The sequence below is a fragment of the Protopterus annectens genome, chromosome 9.part0 (genome assembly GCF_019279795.1).
Source record: "Protopterus annectens isolate FY-2018-M chromosome 9.part0, PAN1.0, whole genome shotgun sequence".
Classification (NCBI taxonomy): Eukaryota; Metazoa; Chordata; order Ceratodontiformes; family Protopteridae; genus Protopterus; species Protopterus annectens.
In genome coordinates, this window is record NC_056743.1 from 878,965,224 (window position 1) to 878,988,196 (window position 22,973).

General features: G+C 43.2%; 1 protein-coding gene across 1 annotated transcript in view; it reads left to right on the forward strand.

Moving 5' to 3' along the window:
• Positions 1–1,138, forward strand: part of DCTN2 (dynactin subunit 2) — a 767,074-nt gene extending 765,936 nt beyond the window's left edge. The window contains 1 exon segment of the mRNA XM_044083609.1: positions 745–1,138. Coding sequence (XP_043939544.1) covers positions 745–831 — 87 coding nt within the window. The 3' untranslated portion in view covers positions 832–1,138.
• The last annotated feature ends 21,835 nt before the right edge of the window (positions 1,139–22,973 follow it).

Sequence of the window (22,973 nt, forward strand, 5' to 3'; positions counted from 1 at the left end):
TTGGAGCTCGGATCTTAGCTGTTTAAAGCTGCCGGCTCGGATCCGATACCCACAGGTTGCTGACAAATGAAGTTTACCTACTCAGATGGAACGTTATGGTGAGTAAATAACTTCTTTTTCTGCGACTTTAATGAGGTGGCAGATTTTTTAAATTCTTTAGAGTATTATGTCAGAAGTACTGAGTGAGCAAATGGCTATAACTAAGAAAGTCATTTTTTGAGCTGAGACATTGATCTGAATTACATACATAGGTAAGGCCTTATTAAGTTTTATTCTGTTAACTGTCAAAAAAAAAAACAGTTGCTAAAAAATGGAAATCAAAATCTAAGCCAACTGCATTTGAAGTATTGAATATTATAAAAGAGATAAAAGACCTGGAAGAGGGTTCTTTAGAAAATGGAAGGAGCAAATTAGAAATAAAGCAAAAGTGTGGGAACAATGCATGCATAGTGATGTTCATTAGGAGGAATGAGGTTTAATGGAAGGCAGGAATTCAGCAGTTTGTGATGTCGGATTGATGGTAGTTAAAAGAAAGAAAAGATATCTGATGTGTAATACGTGCAAATGGAAAAATGTTAATATGGTTTGTTTTCCTTGTACATGCTTGTCTATGTTCCAAGTTCCTAGTTTGTTTACTTGAGTCAGTGAAGTGCACAAGCTGAAGGAGTGTTATTACTTAACAGGTTTATATAGCACCTGTGTTTTATAATAAAACATCCTTAACTGCTCTTGTTTTCTTTGCAGGTTCAGAAAACCATGAAGGAGAACCTTGCTGCTGTAGAAGACAACTTTGCTAACATAGAAAGTAGATTTAAAAAGCTATCTGCATAGACTGACCATCTGAAAGCAAGAGTAATGATTAAATTGCAACCAAACTTGAAGGGTCACCAAATACTGCTGCACCCGTACTCATGTTTCCTAAATTTAAACAAATATTGTAATTAAAAATGTATAAATTGCACTATGGAATTTTTGTTTTTCCCCTTTATTTATCTTGTAATTAATGCAACGTATACTTCACTGGCAGACTTTAAAGAGCACAGAGCTTCTCTGTGTAGTATGATAGAAACGTGTACATAAAGGTACATTTGTATTTCTTAAGCAGTTATTTATGTTAATATATGTAAGTAACACAGTTTGCAGTTGTAATGTATTTTTTTTTTAGTTTTTAAAACTGGTTAATTGTTGCTACATTTAAACATTCAGACTTCCTACTGTACACATGGAACATTATGGTGCTTACCAATGTTTAACTCTGGTATCATAAATTAATAAATCTTCAGGCTGTCTGGAGAATGATGTAGGTTTGTAAAGCCTAAAGTACAGTTGTGTACCTACCATAAATGTAGATGTTCGAGTGTATTCACTGTTGCAGTCATTACTCTTGGGTTATCCTACTGGCAGGCTACCTGCAGTCGGCCTGAATTCCAAAGTCCTGGTCTGGCGTCGGTTGCTGTCGCCTCTTCCCTGACGTCAGTGTGCCAGGGGTATAAAAGAAGCAGCCGGCGCCATTTTCTTCAGTTTTACTTGCCCCAGATGTCAGGTGCCCCCAAAAGGGTAGGCTAAATATATTATGCCAATAAACATACATGCAGTAAAGAAACATTTCCTTCATCTACAAGCAAATACACCACATAGGTTGTATAGAATAGAGAAGTACAGATAAACCCCAGCAAAAGAAAGGGGGATGGAGGGCGGGTAACCTGGACTGCAACAGTGAATACACTCGAACATCTACATTTATGGTAGGTACACAACTGTAGTATGTTCATCGTGTTTCACTGTTGCAGTCATTACTCTTGGGTTGAATCCCAAAGCTGAGGATGGGTGGCCGAGCTAAATAGGATTAGGAGATGCTATGAGGCCCTGCAGCACTGCAGTGGCAAAGCCTGCTCTGGATTTAGAATAAAGAGGTAAGTGGTGGTGCTTTGTAAAAGTGTGCACTGAACTCCAAGTTGCAGCCTCTAAGATGTCTTTGGTTGGTACTCCTATGGGAAAGGCTGCTGAAGTGGCTGCTGCTCTGGTAGAATGAGGCCTAATGCCCTTAGGCACTGATTTGCCATGCTGAGAATAGCAGAAATGGATGCAATGACCTATCCATTTAGAAATAGTCTGTTTTGAGATAGCCTTACTTGTGATCCTGTAGCATATGACACTAAAAGTTGCTCAGTCTTTCTGAAAGCTTTCGTTTTGTCCAAGTAGAAGCGTAGCTGCCTGTGTATGTCCAAAGAATGCAGAATTTTCTCACCCTTATTCTGTGGGTTTGGATAAAAGGTAGGCAAGTGAAAGGTTTGGTTGAGGACCACACTGGACACCACCTTAGGTATAAATGTTGGGTTTGTCCTCAGAGAAACCCTGTCTGGATGAAAAATGATAAAAGGTTCCACAGCCATGAGTGCTTGTAACTCCGAGACTCGTTTTGCAGAGGTTATTGCTAGGAGCAGAGCTGTTTTCCAGAATAAGAATTTTATATCAGCTGTTGAGGCTGGCTCAAAGGGAGGCAGTGTGAGTTTTTCCAAGACATAATTGAGGTCCCATGTCGGAATTGGTGCTCTCCTTGGAGGCCTGATGTTTTTGGCCCCTTTGAGGTACTGCCTTATTAAAGGATGAGAAAAGATAGGTGGTTCTGTATTGTAATGGGCTGAAATGGCAGAGGCATGAATCTTAATTGATGAAAAGGAAAGGCCTTTGTCCAGCATCTCAGTTAGGTATTGTAAAATCTGAGGAATATTTGGTACACATGTGTCAATGCCTTGTTCCTGGTTCCAAGCACAGAATCTCTTCCATTTTTCTGCATAAGATTTTCTGATGCTGGGCCTCCTGGCCTCCAAGATAACATCCATAACAGCTTTTGAAAGAGGAGTGTTCCGACTGGCTACATTATCTGCCATGCTGCCAGATTTAAGGTCCTGAGTTGGCTGTGCAGGATCTGATTGTTTTGTTGGGTCAGCAAGTGAGACGTTTGAGGCAGTATCCATGCTGGACCTTGAGACAAGCTCTTTAGGATTGGGTACCAGTGCTGGTGTGGCCAGTCTGGTGCAATCAGTATCATTTTTGGCTTCTCTTGTCTGACTTTTAGGAGTACCTTGGGAAGGAGAGGCAGGGGAGGAAAGGCATTTACTGTTAGGTTTTTCCAGCTGAAGGACAGGGTGTCAACTCTCCATGCTTGTTTGTGATAAATCCGTGTGCAAAATCTCTGTAATTGGCAGTTGTGAGGGGAGGCATCTAGATCTATGTCTGGGCATCCCCATTTCCTTGTTATCATGCTGAAGACTTGTGGATCTAGTTTCCACTCATGGGGATCCATGAGGTTACTGCTTAGTTCGTCTGCCAGAGTATTTGTTTTTCCTGGCAGGAATTGTGCTTGCAGGTGAACTTGATAAGTCAATGCTGTGTCCCACAAGGTCATTGCTTGTCTGCAGAGGGGGTAGGAATGTGTGCCTCCCTGCTTGTTTATGTACCACATGACTGTAGTATTGTCCGTCTTTATCAGTAGCTGTCCTGGATGAAGTAGATCCTTGAAAGCTGTCAGGGCATTCTGAACAGCTAGCATCTCTTTTTGATTGATATGAAGATGCATCTGGCTTGCAGGCCATGTACCCTGAATACATTTTCCTGCCATATGGGCCCCCCAGGCATAATCTGATGCATCCGTTGTTAGTGTCTGTCTGGCTGTGGGTAAAGTGAATGGCAGACCCTTGTTCTGGTGACAGGCCTGTGCCCACCATCGAAACTCCTGTTGCAGGCAGGGAATGAGAGTGATTACTGTCTCCAGGCTGTGGCAATGCTGAGTCCAAACACTTTTTAGATACCATTGTAGTTTCCTCATATGCAGTCTGGCATGTGGAATTAGTAGAATGCAGGATGCCATGAAGCCCCAGGCCTGCAGGATTTTCCTTACAGATAACCGAGTCTTTGTTGCCAACTTTTTGAAGTAAGAAGTCAGTTGCCTTTGTCTGGCGTGAGATAAGCCATCTAGGCAGTTGTATTTAAGCTTGCACCCAGGAATATTATCTCTTGAGAGGGTACTAGTTTTGATTTATTTTCGTTTAACGTGTACCCTAGGCAAATTAGTAATCTTTTTACAAACGCCAGATGCTTTAGAAGAATGTCTTTGTTCTCTGCTTGAATAAGGCAGTCGTCCAAGTAGGGATATATTTGAATTCCTGTTTGTCTGCAAAATGCAATTACTGGAGCCAGACATTTTGTGAAGACCCTAGGCGCAGGAGATAAGCCAAAGGGAAGTGCAGAGAATTGGTAGTGCATTGAGCCAGCTATGAATCTGAGGTATGTTTTGCAAGATTGTCTGATTGGGGACATGCAGGTATGCCTCTTTTAGGTCCAAAGTTACGAGCCAAGCCTTCTTGCCCAGCATGGGCAGTAGCTGCTGTAGAGTCAGCATCTTGAATTTTGGAACCTCCAGAAACGTGTTTAGTATAGACAGGTCCAGTATTGGTCTCCAGGTTTTGTCCTTTCTGGGCACCAAGAAATATCTCAAGTAAAATCCTTGCCCCTGCTCTTGTTGTGGTACTTGTTGAATGGCCCTCATGTCCATGAGGGCTGTAATTTGCTTTTGTGCCTCTGCCCATTGATTGTGTGGCAGGTCTGGCATACCTTTTGCCCTTGGTAGGGTGTGAAAATGGAACCTGTAGCCCTGGGACACTATGTTCAAGACCCATTTGTCTTGGGTAATCATTTGCCAATTTGGTGAAAAAAGTGCTAGTTTTCCCCCTAAGGGGGCTGCCAAAAGAAAGTGCTTGGATCTGGCAGAGGAAAGTCATTGGGACTGTTTCCTGTAAGGTTGTGATTTGTCTTCTCCACTTTTGGAGGTAGGAGCACCCCATTGTTTAGGCCTGTATGAGTTTTGGGGCTGAGATCTGCCTCTGGGATGTCTGTATCTGCCTCTTTGTGGCCTGTCTGACACTGGAAAGGACCAATTTTTGGAAAGCCGGTTCCTGCTAAATCTGGATGGCTGTACCTGTAAAAAATCCTTAACTGTCTGCATGGATTTTGCTTTATCCTCCATTTTCTTCAACACCTCTTCTGCTTTAGCACCAAACAAAGTATCATGCTGTAATGGAGCATCTAATAATTTTGCTTTAACATGATCAGGTGAGGTGATTCTGTTCCTTTAACCAAGCATGCCTTCGAATAACAGAACCTGTAACAGCGGCCCTGCAAGAGGCCTCCAGTGAATCATAACCACATTGCAAAGTATGCTTTCCCCACTTGTTCAGCTGCATGCAATAAATCCTGCATTTCCTTGTTCTCTGAACATTCAGACTTTGTCAACATTTTCTGTTTAAGCAGTGACATTAAGTATTGCTGATGTTTAAGCATGTGAAACTGACAATTTAAAGCCCTTACAGCCAAGGTAGCAGAAGTGTAAACTTTTTTTCCCCCATGTGTCCAGAGCCCCAGAATCCCTATCAGAGGGGACAGGGTTTTTTGCAGTGGAAGCTTTGACCCCTTTGGTTTCTGGGTCAGCAGCAGGTTTTTTATATAGGAATTTGAGAATCTGGGACCCGGTAGTATCTGTCAGGCTTAGCAGGTGCAGGGGGTAAAGAGTCAGGGGACAGGCCGGACTCTGAAAATACATCATCTACAATGTCTAGAACAGGTGGAATAGCAAGGGGTCTGTGCTGAGGTAGTAGCAGAAAGTCTCTGAACCTTTTCTTAGATTCTGAGTAATCTTGGCTCTCCCAGTGGAAATGTTCCCTCATGGTATGCAGGGTTTCCCCAAAAGAATAATCCTCAGGAGGAGTGGCTGAAGGAATGGATTCTTCAGCATAAGAATCCTCATATGGAGGAATAGAATAACCCTGTTCGGAAGAGGAATCAGAGGAAATAGAAACCTGATCAGAAGACTCACATTCTGTCTCTTCCCTAGGCCTCTTATCAGGAGGGGGGATGGGAACCCCTGATCAAAGTAATTAGGTCTTCAGCCATTTTAAGCATCTGTTTTTTAGGCATGGAAGTTTGAGTAGGAGAATGCTGTACTGCTCTAATGTTCATCGTGTGACACTGCTGCAGTCATTAAACTTGGGTTATCCTGCCTTCAAGCGGTTCCCCAGCCGGCCTGAGTTCCAAAGTCCCGGTCCGGCGTCGGCTGCTGTCGCCTCCTCCCTGACGTCAGTGCGACAGGGGTATACAAGATGCAGCCGACGCCATTTTCTTCAGTCTTTCCTGCCGCGCGGTGCCTGAAGCAAAAGCAGTTCGCAAGTGTCGGTCGGCCTACTCCTGAGATTTTCATTCCAAATCCAGAACCAAAGTCTTCTACAAAGCTAAGTACCCCGTTGGGGAAACTTTTTCTTGCCTCAGACCGATGTCAGTAAAAGTTAATAACTGTATTTCTTGTGGGAAGCAAATACTTCATAAGGATTTCCATTCTTATTGTATCCCATGCCTAGGCCAGACCACGATGTTACTGGTTGTCGGTTTTGTGCTAGGTTTAATAAGCGCACTATTAAACGTCTGTTTGATTTTGCCCGACATTACTTTGGCAGAAAATTTAATTATACCATGCCATTGGAACTTCCGACTACCGGTATTCATAAAAACCGCAAAGACAAGGACAGGCATCCGAGACCCAGAACTGACGATGTAAGCCCCTGACAACTGCTTCTGCAGAACCACAGGCTGCCCCCGACCCCCATGTGGAGATGGCTGGGCCTTCGGACACACTAGTTTTTCAGCAGACCGAATCCGATCCTGCAGGGGGATCTGGAGTACCTGAGCTACCCGCAGCCTCAGAGGGTGTCTTCAGACCTACACAGCTAAGCATTAAACCCTCTTCTAAGTCAAAGCCTCCTTTAAAAACTAAGAAACAAGTACAGCATTCTCCAGGACAGGCCTCCATGCCTAAGAAACAAATGCTCAAAATGGCCGAAGACCTAATCACTCTGATCAGGGTTCCCATCCCCCACCTGATAAAAGGCCTAGACAGGATGCAGATTATGATTCATCCGACCAGAGGTCCATTTCCTCAGATTCATCCTCAGACCTGGGATATCCTTTACCCCCTTATGAAGATTCTGATGCTGAGGAATCTATTCCATCAGCCTCTCCACCTGAGGACGACTACTTTGGGGAAACCTTATATACCATGAGGAGCATTTTCAAATTCGGGTCAGATGTCATCCGGGATTGACACTTTTAATGATTTTTAAATTTTTCCCCCCCCAAAAACCAAAAAAACCTTGGGGAAAGGGGTTTTCACCAAATCCCTTGGCTTGGAAAAAACCCGGGGGTACCCCCCATTTGTTTCCTAAATTTAAACAAATATTGTAATTAAAAATGTATAAATTGCACTATAGATTTTGTTTTCCCTTTATTTATCTTGTTTAATGCAGCGTATACTTCACTGTGACAGCAGACTTTAAGAGCACAGAAACTTCTCTGTAGTATGATAAAGCGATGTACATAAAGGTACATTTGTATTTCTTAACGTTATTTATGTTAATATATACTAAGTAACACAGTTTGCAGTTGTAATGTATTTTTTTAGTTTTTAAAACTGGTTGGTATTTATACATTTAAACATTCAGACTTCCTACTGTACACATGGAGTTGTTATAGTTGCTTACCAATGTTTAACTCTGGTATCTAACAAATTAAATAAATCTTCAGGCTGTGGAGAATGATGCTTAGGTTTGTAAAGCCTAAAGTACAGTTGTGTACCTACCATAAATGTAGATGTTAGAGGTGTATTCACTGTTGCAGTCATTACTCTTGAGTTTATCCTACTGGCAGGCTACCTGCAGTGGTATAATTCAAGAATCCTGGTCTGGCGTGATTTGCTGTAGCCTCCTTCCCTGGCGTCAGTGTGCAGGGGTATAAAGAAGCAACCAGCGCCATTTTCTTCAGTTTACTTGCCCCAGATGTCAGGTGCCCCCCAAAGGGGTAGGCTAAATATATTATGCCAATAAACATACATGCAGTAAAAACATTTCCTTCATCTACAAGCAAATACACACATAGGTTGTATAGAATGAAAGTACAGATAAACCCCAGCAAAAGAAAGGGGGATGGAGGGGAGGTACGCCTGGACTGCAACAGTGAATACTACTCGAACATCTACATTTATAGTAGGTACACAACTGTAGTATGTTCACTAGTGTTTCACTGTTGCAGTCATTACTCAGAGTTGAATCCCAAAGCTGAGGATGGTGGCAAATAATAAGTTAGGAGATGCTGTGAGGCCCTACCTTTTCTGGTGGCAAAGCCTGCTCTGGATTTAGAATAAAGAGGTAAGTGGTGGTGCTTTGTAAGTGTGCACTGAACTCCAAGTTGCAGCCTCTAAGATGTCTTTGGTTGTACTCCTATGGGAAGGCTGTGAAGTGGCTGCTGCTCTGAGAATGAGGGCCTAATGCCCTTAGGCACTGATTTGTAATACTGAGAATAACTTGAAATGGGTGCAATGACCTATCCATTTAGAAATATTCTGTTTTGAGATAGCCTTACTTGTGATCCTGTAGCATATGACACTAAAAGTTGCTCAGTCTTTCTGAAAACTTTAGTTCTGTCCAAATGAAGCGTGGCTGCCTGTGTGTATGTCAAAGATACAGAATTTTCTCACCCTTATTCTGTGGGTTTTGGATAAAGGTAGGCAAGTGAAAGGTTTGGTTGAGACCACTGGACACCACCTTGGGTATAAATGTTGGGTTTGTCCTCAGGAGAAACCCATCTGGATGAAAATGATAAGTTCCCACAGCCATAGTCTTGTAACTCCGAGACTCGTTTGCAGAGGTTGTGCTAGGGCGAGCTATTTTCCAAAATAAGGTACATATCTGGCTGTTGAGGCTGGCTCAAGGAGGCAGTGTTGAGTTTTTCCAAAGGAACATGAGGTTAAGGGGTCCATATCTGAATGGTGCTCTCCTTGGAGGCCTGATGTTTTGGCCTCTGAAGTGCTGCCTTGATAAAGGATGAGAAAGATAGGTGGTTCTGTATTGCCAATGAGCTGAAATGGCAGAGCGCGTTCTTAATTGATGAAAAGGAAGGCCTTTGTCCAGCATCTCAGTTAGGTATTAGCAAAATCTGAGAATATTTGGTACGTGTCAATGCCTTGTTCTGGTTCTAAGCACAAATCTCTTCCATTTTCTGCATAGTTACTACTGATGCTGGGCCTCCTGGCCCTCCAAAGATAACATCCATAACAGCTTTTGAAAGAGGAGTGTTCCGACTGGCTACATTATGCCATGCTGCCAGATTTAAGGTCCCTGAAGTTGGCTGTGCAGGATCTGATTGTTTTGTTGGGTCAGCCCAAGTGATAAGTTTGAAGGGCAGTATCCATACTGGACCTTGAGAACCAAGCTCTTTGGGATTGGGTACCAGTGCTGGCGTGGCCAGTCTGAATGCAATCAGTATCATTTTTGGCTTCTCTTGTCTGACTTTTAGGAGTACCTTGGGAAGGAGAGGCAGGGAGGGGAAAAGGCATTTACTGTTAGGTTTTCCAGCTGAAGGACAGGTGTCAACTCTCCATGCTTGTTTGTGATATTCAAATCAGCAATGCAGAAATCTCTGTAATTGGCAGTTGTGAGGGGAGGCATCTAGATCTATGTCTGGGCATCCCCATTTCCCTTATTATCCATGCTGAAGACTTGTGCTGGATCTAGTTTCCACTCATGGGGATCCATGAGGTTACTGCTTGGATTAAGTCTGCCAAGTATTTGTTTTTCCTGGCAGGAATTGTGCTTACAGGTAGAACTTGATAAGTCAATGCTGTGTCCCACAAGGTCATTGCTTGTCTGCAGAGGGGTAGGAATGTGTGCCTCCTGCTTGTTTATGTACTACATGACTTAACCATAGTATTGTCCGTCTTTATCAGTAGCTGTCCTGGATGAAGTAGATCCTTAGAGAAGCTGTCAGGGTTCATTCTGAACCCAACTAGCATCTCTTTTTGATTGATATATGGAAGATGCATCTGGCTTGCGAATATGTGCCCTGAATACATTTTCCTGTATGGGCCCCAGGCATAATCTGATGCATCCGTTGTTAGTGTGTCTGTCTGGCTGTGCGGGTAAGAGTGAATGGCAGACCCTTGTTCTACTGGTGACAGGCCTGTGCCCACCATGAAAACTCCTGTTGCAGGCAAGGGGTGAGAGTGAATTAAATATGTCTCCAGGCTGTGTGCAATGCTGAGTCAAACACTTTTAGGTGATACCATTGTGGTTTCCTCATATGCAGTCTGGCATATGGAATTAGTAGAATACCGGGGATGCCATAGCAAGCCCCAGGCCTGCAGGATTTTCCTTGCAGATAACAGGTCTTTGTTGTGAACTTTTTGAGTAAAGAAATCCAGTTGCCTTTGTCTGGCATGAGATAAGCCATCTAAGGCAGGTTGTATTTAAGCTTGCTGCCAGGAATATTATCTACCCTTGAGAGGTACTAGTTTTGATTTGTTTTCGTTTAGCGTGTACCCTAAGGCAAACGATTAGTAATCTTTTACAAATGCCAGATGCTTTAGAAGAGAATGTCTTTGTTCTCTGCTTGAATAAAGGCAGTGGAGTCCAGAAGTAGGAATATATTTGAATTCCTGTTTGTCTGCAAATGCAATTACTGGAATGATTTTGAGGCCACTAGAAACAGGAGATAGTGAGAGTGCGAAATTGGTAGTGCATTGAGCCAGCTATGAATCTGAGGTATGTTTTGCAAGATTGTCTGATTAGGGACTGTGCAGGTATACCTCTTTTTAGGTCCAAAATTCGATGACCTTCTTGCCCAGCATGGCAATGTACTAATAAGTCAGCATCTTGAATTTTGGAACCTCGACGTGTTTAGTATAGACAGGTCCAGTAAGTCTCCAGGTTTTGTAACTACGACTTAAAGAAATATCAAGTAAAATCCTTGCCCCTACTCTTGTTGTAGGTACTTGTTGAATGGCCTCATGTCCATGGGGCTCATAGTCTTTGTGCCTCTGCCCATTGATTGTGTGGCAGGTCGCGCCTGCTTGCCCTTAGTGGGGTGTGAAAAATGGAACCTGTAGCCCTGGGACACTATATTTCAAGACCCATTTGTCTTGGGTAATCATTTGCCAATTTGGTGAAAAAGTGTAGTTTTCCCCAGGGGCTGCCAAAAGTGCTTGGATCTCTGGCAGAGGAAAGTCATTGGGACTGTTTCCTGTAAGGTTGTGTGGTTGTCTTCTCCACTTTTGGGTAGGAGCACCCATTGTTTAGGCCTGTATGAGTTTTGGCTGAGATCTGCCTCTGGGGGATGTCTGTATCTGCCTCTTTGTAGCCTGTCTGACACTGAAGGACCAATTTTTTGGAAGCCGGTTCCTGCTAAATCTGGATGGCTGTACTGTAAAATCCTTAACTGTCTGCATGGTTTTGCTTTATCCTCCATTTCTTCAACACCTCTTCTGCTTTAGCACCGACAAAGTATCATGCTGTAATGGAGCATCTAATAATTTTTGCTTTAACGCATGATCAGGTGAGGTGATTCTGTTCCTTTAACCAAAGCATGCCTTGAATATGGAACCTGTAACAGCGGCCCTGCAAGGCCTCCAGTGAATCATAACCACATTGCAAGTATGCTTTCCCACTTGTTCAGCTGCATGCAATAAATCCTGCATTTCCTTGTTCTCTGAACATTCAGACTTTGTCAACATTTTCTGTTTAAGCAGTGACATTCGTATTGCTGATGTTTAAGCATGTAGAGCTGACAATTTAAAGCCCTTACAACCAAGGTAGCAGAAGTGTAAACTTTTCCCCATGTAATCAGGCCCCAGAATCCCTATCAGAGGACAGGGTTTTTGCAGTGAGCTTTGTTGCTTGGTTTCTGGGTCAACAGCAGGATTTTATATGGAATTTGAGAATCTGGGACCGGTAGTATCTGTCAGGCTTAGCAGGTGCAGGGGTAAGAGTCAAGGACAGGCGGACTCTGAAATACATCATCTACAATGTCTAGAACAGGTGGAATAGCAAGGGGTCTGTGCTGAGGTAGTAGCAGAAAGTCTCTGAACCTTTCTTAGATTCTGAGTAATCTTGGCTCTCCCGGTAAAATGTTTCCCTCATAGTGTGGGGTTTCCCCAAAGAATAATCCTCCAGGAGAAGTGGCTGAAGGAATGGATTCTTCAGCATAAGAATCCTCATATGGAGAATAGAGAATAACCCTGTTCGGGAAGAGGAATCAGGAAATAGAAACCTGATCAGAAGACTCACGTTCTGTCTCTTCCCTAGGCCTCTTATCAGGAGGGATAGAACCCCTGATCAAAAGTAATTAGGTCTTCAACCATTTTAAGCATCTGTTTTTAGGCATGGGCAGGTAGGAGAATGCTGTATACTGCTCTGTGTTCATCATTGACACTGCTGCAGTCGGTAAACTTGGGTTATCCTGCCTTCAGCGGTTCCCCAGCACGGCCTGAGTTCCAAAGTCCCGGTCCGGCGTCGGCTGCTGCCGCCTCCTCCCACAGCGTCAGTGCGACAGGGGTATACAGATGCAGCCGGCGCTTCATTTTCTTCGATCTTTCCTGCGTGCGGTGCCTGAAGCAAAAAGCAGTTCGCAGAGTGTGGTCGGCCCTACTCCACTGAGATTTTCATTCCAAATCAGAACAAAGTCTTCTACAGCTAAAGTACCCGTTGAAACTTTCTTGCCTCAGATCGTGTCAGTAAAGTTAATAACTGTATTTCTTGTGGGAGCAAATACTTCATAGTTTCCATTCTTATTGTATCCCATGCCCTAGAGCCAGACCACGATGTTACTGGTTGTGGGTTTTGTGCTAGGTTTAATAATAAGCGCAATAGCGTCTGTTTGATTTTGCCCGACATTACTTTGTAGAAAATTTAATTATACCATGCCATTGGAACTTCCGACTACGGTATTCATAAAAACACGCAAAGACAAGGACAGGCATCCGAGACCCAGAACTGTGATGTAAGCTGACAACTGCTTCTACAGAACAGGCTGCTGACCCCCATGTGGAGATGGCTGGGCAACCCGGACACACTGGTTTTCAGCAGACCGAATCCGATCCTGCCGGGGATCTGGTACCTGAGCTACCCGCCCCAGCCTCAGGGTGTCTTCAGACCTACACAGCTAAGCATTAAACCCTATTTAAGTCAGAAGCCTCCTTTAAAAACTAAGAAACAAGTACAGCATTCTCAGGATGGGCCTCCATGCCTAAAGCAAATGCTCAAAATGGCGAAGACCTAATCACTCTGATCAGGGTTCCATCCCCCACCTGATAAAAGGCCTAGACAGGATGCAGATTATGATTCATCCGACAGAGGTCCATTTCCTCAGATTCATCCTCCAGACCTGGGATATCCTTGCCCCCTTATGAAGATTCTGATGCTGAGAATCTATTCCATCAGCCTCTCCACCTGAGGGGCGACTACTTTGGGAAACCTTATATATACCATGAGGGAGCATTCATTGGGAAGGCCAGGATTATTCAGAATCCAAGAAAAGGCTCAGAGACACCTATTATTACCTCAACACAGACCCTGGCTATTCCGCCAATTAGATATGTGTGGATGATGTGTACACTGAATCCGGCAACCCTGATTCACTTATACCACCAGCTCAACTTAAACCCGGACCCAGATATTACAGGTGCCTGGCTCTCACAAATTTCTGTACTTATAAAGCCCTGTACTACAGTCCTGAAACTGTTTCTCCAGGGACCCAAAGGGGTTAAGGCCTCATCAGCAAAACCCCGTTCCTCTGACAGAGATTGGGCACTAGACAGATGGGGATAGAAAAGTATATCGTCTACAGCCTTAGCAATGAGAGCCTTAAATTGCCAGTTTACATGCTAAATGTCAGCAATTTTTGATATGTCTCAGTTAGAAACAAAAAAATGCTTCGAATACAGACCCCAATTTTAAAGAAATGCAGGATTTATTGCATGCCGCTGAACAAGTGGAAAGCATACTTCTGTCACGGTTTTGATTCTTTAGGAGGCTTCATGCAGAGCAAGCAGTTACAGGCTCTGTCATTAGAAGACATGCATGGTTAAAAAAGAACATACGTTACAGATCATGTTAAAGCTAAATAACTGGATGCACCTTTCAATTCTCTGCACCCCTTTGGATCAGCAGGATGTTTTATTGTTGGAATTGAAGAGGTATTAAAGAAATGGAGGATAAGAGCAAAATCTATGCAAACAGTGAAGGATTTCTTTAAGTTCAGCCTCCTCGATTTAGTAGAAACTGGCCAACAAAGAATTGGTCTTCCAGTTAATGACAGGCGCAAAGAGAGCCCAGATACAAACTGACCAAGAGGTGAGGGTCCAACCTACAAGGTCGCCCACAGGCCTCGGCAGTGGGGTACATCAGGCCAGAAATAAGGGAAAACAGGCACCAACCATATAAAAAACAGCCCCAACTACACTTCAGCTGCCAAACAACTCACTGCCAGCCTTTGGGAGGAGGAAAACTGGCATTTTTTTATCACAATTGTGATATGATCACCCAAAGACAAATGGGTTCTCAATATAATTTCAAAAGGTTACAGGTTCCACTTTCACACTCTGCCAAGATTAAAAGGAATGCCAAATATGCCACTAAATCAATGGGCAGAGGCCCAAAAACAAATTAAGGCACTCATGAACATGGGAGCTATCCAAAAGGTACCACCACAGGAACAAGGGCAAGGATTTTACTCAAGACTCTTTCTGGTTCCCAGGAAAGACAAAGCTTGGAGGCCCATTCTGGATCTTTCCTTACCTGGATGTTCCGAAATTCAAAATGTTGACATTACAGCAGCTTCTTCCCATGCTGGGCAAGCAAGCTTGGCCTCATTTGGACCTCAAGGCATACCTGCATGTCTATCAGACAAAACTGCGGACATGCCTCCAGGTTTCTTAACTGGTCCCATGCACTATCAATTCTCTGCACTGCTCTTTTGGTTATCTACTGCATGGGGTCTTCACAAAGTGCCTGGCACCCAGTAGTGCATTGCAGACAGAAAGGTCAGTTGCCCATACCTGGACGACTGCCTGAGTTCAAGCAGAGAGCAAGGACATTTCTTCTACAATAAATTGTTTGTAAAAAAGTTAAGTTGCCTGGGGAATTTACACAGTAGTAAAGCCAAATCAGCTAGTGCCCTCACAAGAGATAATGTTCTAGGTTGCCAGCTTAGACACAGCAGTTGAATGGCTTTTCTCCATCAGACAAGCAGGACATGACCCAATACTTTCAATTAATGGCAACAAGGCCAACTCCTTGCAAGAGAAAAATTCTGCAGGCCTTGGAAGCTATGGCATCTTGCATACTACTAATTCCACCTTGTAGACTGCGTGTGAGAAATAATGGTACTAAAGAATATATAGTCTCAACACTGTCAAAGTTTGGAAACAGTTATACCACTAATACCTTGCCTTCAGCAGGAGTTTCGATGGTGGGCTCAAGCATCCCTCTCAACAAGGACAGCCTTCATAATACAACCAGGCAAACACCAGCAGATGCATCGGATTACATACAGGAGCACACATGGCAGAAAATGTATTTAGGGCAAGTAGAACACAGGACAAAGAGCATCTGCACATCCAGTAAAAGAGATGCTAATGTACAAAATGCCCTTATAGCTTTCAGGGTCTGTTGTTGCATCCAGGACAACTACAACTAAAGACAGACAACACACATTTATGTGGTACATAAACAAACAGGGGCACTCACTCCTACCCCTCTGCAGACAAGCCCTGACCTTGTGGAACCGCTTATTGAGAATGATATTTAGTGACGACCTCCACCAACATCTCATAAGACTCTTTTAGTGAAGATCAAGTCAGTTTTCCTTGTAACTGTAACCAGTGATATTACACATAACACAAGTGGGTGATTTTACTGTGTATAACTTGAACACATATACCTCGATTTAACTAAATTTGCTATCTAAAGGGCAAACTTACATTACTTACGTAGGTTAGATGTTATTAAAACTATTATTGACTTAAAACTTTATGCTAAAATAATTTAAACATGTTAATGGGTGACAACACAACTAATGACCCGTGTGTTTAAGTACTTTCAATCCACCATGAATCCTTTAATAAAAAACGAACAAGTTTTGTGAATTGGTATCCATAACTTAGCACCAGTCCGACAGTTGTAAACAAAAACAAGGCTTTCCTAAAAAGAAAGAGAATTTTGGTTTATGAAAGTGAATGCTATAAGAATATGCAAACCAGATAAGTGGTGGCGTTGTTATTTTTTGACAACGACTATATCAAGATAACAATTTATTAAACTCACGATCCTATGCAGCAAGTTCCTTTTCCAGAAATAAACAGAGCATATAACAATTAAGAATGTGATAGAAGATCTTTATATTGGAAAGAATAACTCCAACCTATTTACAACTATGTTTTACTTTGTTCCCCAGATTTCTTGTTTTTGGTGTTTCCAAAATTCCATAAAAATCTGGAGTCCAAACACTTTTTAGATACCATTGTAGTTTCCTCATATGCAGTCTGGCATGTGGAATTAGTAGAATGCAGGATGCCATGAAGCCCCAGGCCTGCAGGATTTTCCTTACAGATAACCGAGTCTTTGTTGCCAACTTTTTGAAGTAAGAAGTCAGTTGCCTTTGTCTGGCGTGAGATAAGCCATCTAGGCAGTTGTATTTAAGCTTGCACCCAGGAATATTATCTCTTGAGAGGGTACTAGTTTTGATTTATTTTCGTTTAACGTGTACCCTAGGCAAATTAGTAATCTTTTTACAAACGCCAGATGCTTTAGAAGAATGTCTTTGTTCTCTGCTTGAATAAGGCAGTCGTCCAAGTAGGGATATATTTGAATTCCTGTTTGTCTGCAAAATGCAATTACTGGAGCCAGACATTTTGTGAAGACACTAGGGCAGGAGAGATAAGCCAAAAGTGCAGAGAATTGGTAGTGCATTGAGCCAGCTATGAATCTGAGGTATGTTTTGCAAGATTGTCTGATTGGGGACATGCAGGTATGCCTCTTTTAGGTCCAAAGTTACGAGCCAAGCCTTCTTGCCCAGCATGGGCAGTAGCTGCTGTAGAGTCAGCATCTTGAATTTTGGAACCTCCAGAAACGTGTTTAGTATAGACAGGTCCAGTATTGGTCTCCAGGTTTTGTCCTTTCTGGGCACCAAGAAATATCTCAAGTAAAATCCTTGCCCCTGCTCTTGTTGTGGTACTTGTTGAATGGCCCTCATGTCCATGAGGGCTGTAATTTGCTTGTGTGCCTCTGCCCATTGATTGTGTGGCAGGTCTGGCATACCTTTTGCCCTTGGCAGGGTGTGAAAATGGAACCTGTAGCCCTGGGACACTATGTTCAAGACCCATTTGTCTTGGGTAATCATTTGCCAATTTGGTGAAAAAAGTGCTAGTTTTCCCCCTAAGGGGGCTGCCAAAAGAAAGTGCTTGGATCTGGCAGAGGAAAGTCATTGGGACTGTTTCCTGTAAGGTTGTGATTTGTCTTCTCCACTTTTGGTGGTAGGAGCACCCCATTGTTTAGGCCTGTATGAGTTTTGGGGCTGAGATCTGCCTCTGGGATGTCTGTGTCTGCCTCTTTGTGGCCTGTCTGACACTGGAAAGGACCAATTTTTGGAAAGCCGGTTCCTGCTAAATCTGGGTGGCTGTACCTGTAAAAAATCCTTAACTGTCTGCATGGATTTTGCTTTATCCTCCATTTTCTTCAACACCTCTTCTGCTTTAGCACCAAACAAAGTATCATGCTGTAATGGAGCATCTAATAATTTTGCTTTAACATGATCAGGTGAGGTGATTCTGTTCCTTTAACCAAGCATGCCTTCGAATAACAGAACCTGTAACAGCGGCCCTGCAAGAGGCCTCCAGTGAATCATAACCACATTGCAAAGTATGCTTTCCCCACCCCCACTTGTTCAGCTGCATGCAATAAATCCTGCATTTCCTTGTTCTCTGAACATTCAGACTTTGTCAACATTTTCTGTTTAAGCAGTGACATTAAGTATTGCTGATGTTTAAGCATGTGAAACTGACAATTTAAAGCCCTTACAGCCAAGGTAGCAGAAGTGTAAACTTTTTTTCCCCCGTGTGTCCAGAGCCCCAGAATCCCTATCAGAGGGGACAGGGTTTTTTGCAGTGGAAGCTTTGACCCCTTTAGTTTCTGGGTCAGCAGCGGGTTTTTTATATAGGAATTTGAGAATCTGGGACCTGGTAGTATCTGTCAGGCTTAGCAGGTGCAGGGGGTAAAGAGTCAGGGGACAGGCCGGACTCTGAAAATACATCATCTACAATGTCTAGAACAGGTGGAATAGCAAGGGGTCTGTGCTGAGGTAGTAGCAGAAAGTCTCTGAACCTTTTCTTAGATTCTGAGTAATCTTGGCTCTCTCAGTGGAAATGTTCCCTCATGGTATGCAGGGTTTCCCCAAAAGAATAATCCTCAGGAGAAGTGGCTGAAGGAATGGATTCTTCAGCATAAGAATCCTCATATGGAGGAATAGAATAACCCTGTTCGGAAGAGGAATCAGAGGAAATAGAAACCTGATCAGAAGACTCACATTCTGTCTCTTCCCTAGGCCTCCTATCAGGAGGATGGGAACCCTGATCAAAGTAATTAGGTCTTCAGCCATTTTAAGCATCTGTTTTTTAGGCATGGAAGTTTGAGTAGGAGAATGCTGTACTGCTCTAATGTTCATCGTGTGACACTGCTGCAGTCATTAAACTTGGGTTATCCTGCCTTCAAGCGGTTCCCCAGCCGGCCTGAGTTCCAAAGTCCCGTCCGCGTCGGCTGCTGTCGCCTCCTCCCTGGCGTCAGTGCGCGACAGGGGTATACAAGATGCAGCCAACGCCATTTTCTTCAGTCTTTCCTGCCGCGGTGCCTGAAGCAAAAGCAGTTCAAGTGTCGGTCGGCCTACTCCTGAGATTTTCATTCCAAATCCAGAACCAAAGTCTTCTACAAAGCTAAGTACCCGTTGAAACTTTTTCTGCCTCAGACCGATGTCAGTAAAAGTTAATAACTGTATTTCTTGTGGGAAGCAAATACTTCATAAGGATTTCCATTCTTATTGTATCCCATGCCTAGGCCAGACCACGATGTTACTGGTTGTCGGTTTTGTGCTAGGTTTAATAAGCTCACTATTAAACGTCTGTTTGATTTTGCCCGACATTACTTTGGCAGAAAATTTAATTATACCATGCCATTGGAACTTCCGACTACCGGTATTCATAAAAACCGCAAAGACAAGGACAGGCATCCGAGACCCAGAACTGACGATGTAAGCCCCTGACAACTGCTTCTGCAGAACCACAGGCTGCCCCCGACCCCCATGTGGAGATGGCTGGGCCTTCGGACACACTAGTTTTTCAGCAGACCGAATCCGATCCTGCAGAGGGATCTGGAGTACCTGAGCTACCCGCAGCCTCAGAGGGTGTCTTCAGACCTACACAGCTAAGCATTAAACCCTCTTCTAAGTCAAAGCCTCCTTTTAAAAACTGAGAAACAAGTACAGCATTCTCCAGGATAGGCCTCCATGCCTAAGAAACAAATGCTCAAAATGGCCGAAGACCTAATCACTCTGATCAGGGTTCCCATCCCCCACCTGATAAAAGGCCTAGACAGGATGCAGATTATGATTCATCCGACCAGAGGTCCATTTCCTCAGATTCATCCTCAGACGTGGGATATCCTTTACCCCCTTATGAAGATTCTGATGCTGAGGAATCTATTCCATCAGCCTCTCCACCTGAGGACGACTACTTTGGGGAAACCTTATATACCATGAGGGAGCATTTCCATTGGGAAGGCCAGGATTATTCAGAATCCAAGAAAAGGCTCAGAGACTTCCTATTATTACCTCAACACAGACCCCTGGCTATTCCGCCAGTGCTAGATATTGTGGATGATGTGTACACTGAATCCAGCTTAAACCCTGATTCCTTACCACCAGCTCAACTTAAACCGGACAGATATTACAGAGTGCCTGACTCTCACAAATTTCTGTATAAAAGCCCTGTTGCTGATCCTGAAACTATTTCTCAGGGACCCAAAGGGGTTAAGGCCTCATCAGCAAAGAACCCAGTTCCCTCTGACAGAGATTCCAGAGCACTAGACAGATGGGGATAGAAAGTATATACGTCTGCAACCTTAGCAATGAGAGCCTTAAATTGCCAGTTTCACATGCTAAAATGTCAGCAATTTTTGATGTCTCAGTTGAAACAAAAAATGCTTCCAGATACAGACCCCCCCCCCCAATTTTAAAGAAATGCAGGATTTATTGCATGCCGCTGAACAAGTGGGAAAGCATACTTTACAATGCGGTTTTGATTCTTTAGAGGCTTCATGCAGAGCAGCGGTTACAGGCTCTGTCATTAGAAGACATGCATGGTTAAAAGAACATACGTTACCAGATCATGTTAAAGCTAAATAACTGGATGCACCTTTCAATTCTCTGCACTGCCCTTTGGATCAGCAGGATGTTTTATTTGGAGTTAAGGCAGAAGAGGTATTAAAGAAAATGGAGGATAAGGCAAAATCTATGCAAACAGTGAAGGATTTCTTACAAGTTCAGCCTCCTCGATTTAGTAGAAACTGGCCAACAAAGAATTGGTCCTTTCCAGTTAATGACAGACCTCAAAGAGGCAGATACAGACGGCCAAGAGGTAGAGGTCAACCACAAGGTCCTTACAGGCCTCGGCAGTGGGGTGCATCAGGCCAGAAATAAGGGGAAGACAGGCACCAACCATATAAAAAACAGCCCCAATGACTTCTCACTTCAGCTGCCAAACAACTCACTCTTGGCAGCCCCTTTGGGAGGAAAACTGGCATTTTTTTTATCACAATTGTGATATGATCACCCAAGACAAAATGGGTTCTCAATATAATTTCAAAAGGTTACAGGTTCCACTTTCACACTCTGCCAAGATTAAAAGGAATGCCAAATATGCCACTAAATCAATGGGCAGAGGCCCAAAAACAAATTAAGGCACTCATGAACATGGGAGCTATCCAAAAGGTACCACCACAGGAACAAGGATTTTACCTCAGACCTTCTTCTTTCTTTCCAGGAACAAAGCAAAACGGAGGCCCATTCTGGATCTTTCCTACCTGGATGTTCAAATTCAAAATGTTGACATTACAGCAGCTTCTTCCCATGCCAGCAAGCAAGCTTGGCTCGCGGATTCCTGACCTCAAGGAGGCATACCTGCATGTCCCTATCAGACAAAACTGCAGACTATGCCTCAGGTTCTTAGCTGGTCCCATGCACTATCAATTCTCTGCACTGCTCTTTGGATTATCTACTGCGCCCAGGGTCTTCACAAAGTGCCTGGCACCAGTAATTGCATTTTGCAGACAGAAAGGAATTCAAATTTGCCCATACCTGGACGACTGCCTGATTCAAGCAGAGAGCAAGGACATTCTTCTACAGCATCTGGTGTTTGTAAAAAAAGTTAAGTTGCCTGGGGTACACAGTAAATGAAAATAAATCAAAGCTAGTGCCCTCACAAGAGATAATATTCCTGGGTGCCAGCTTGAACACAACGGTCCAGATGGCTTTTCTCACGCCAGACAAGCAAGGACAACTGACCCAATACTTTCAATTAATGGCAACAAAGACCCAACTCCTTGCAAGAAAAATTCTGCAGGCCTTGGGCTTCATGGCATCTTGCATACTACTAATTCCATATGCCAGACTGCGTATGAGGAAACTACAATGGTACCTAAAGAATGTATAGTCTCAACACTGTCAAAGTTTGGAAACAGTTATACCACTAATACCTTGCCTTCAACAGGAGTTTCGATGGTGGGCTCAAGCTTGTCACCTCAACAAGGGACAGCCTTTCACTCAACCCACAGCCAGGCAAACACTGACAACAGATGCATCGGATTACGCCTGGGGAGCACACATGGCAGGAAAATGTATTTAGGGCAAGTGGAACACAGGACAAAGGCATCTGCACATCAATCAAAAAGAGATGCTAGCTGTACAAAATGCCCTTATAGCTTTCAGGGGTCTGTTGCATCCAGGACAACTACAACTAAAGACAGACAACACCACAGTTATGTGGTACATAAGCAAGCAAGGGGGCACTCACTCCTACTCCCTCTGCAGACAAGCCATGACCTTGTGGAACACCGCTTATTGAGAATGATATATTTAGTGACATGCCTCCACCAACATCTCCACTCCAAGACTCTTTTAGTGAAGATCAAGTCAGTTTTCCTTGTAACTGCCAACCAGTGATATTACATAACACAAGTGGTGATTTTACTGTGTATAACTTTTCTAAGGCACATATACACTCCGATTTAATAAATTTGCTATCTAAAGGGCAAACTTACGTGCCCCACGTAGGTTAGATGTTGTTAAAACTATTATTGACTTAAAACTTTATACTAGGAAACTCAATTTAAACATGTTAATGGGTGACAACACAACTAATGACCCAAATGTGTTTAGGGTTCCTAGTACTTTCAATCCACCCATGAATCCTTTAATAAAAACATTCGAACAGTTTTGTGAATTGGACATCCGCAACTTAGCACAGTCCAAAACAGTTGTAAACAAAAATAAGGCTTTCCTAAAAGAAAGAGAATGTTTGGATTTTATGAAAGTGAATGCTATAAGAATATGCAAACCAGATAAGGGTGGTGGCGTTGTTATTTTTGACAACGACGACTACTCTAATAGGATGCTGGAATTGTTAAACTCACCGTCCTATGCAGCAAGTTCACTTTCAGAAATAAACAGAGCATATAACTTAATTAAGAATGTGATAGAAGATCTTTATATTGAAGGAAGAATAACTCAACCTATTTACAACTTTATGTTTACTTTGTTCCCCAGATTTCCTTGTTTTTTTGGTATTCCAAAAATTCATAAAAATCTGGAGAATCCCCCAATGCGTCCTTTAGTTGACAGTAGAGGTTCACCTACGTACACCTGTGCTAAGGTTGTGGACTTTATTTTACAAAAATATTTAGTCAACTTCAAACAAATTTGTAAGGATTCATGGACCTTTTTGAGGAACATTAATGACTTAGTCTTTAAACCTAGTAACAACTTCTTGACCATAGACG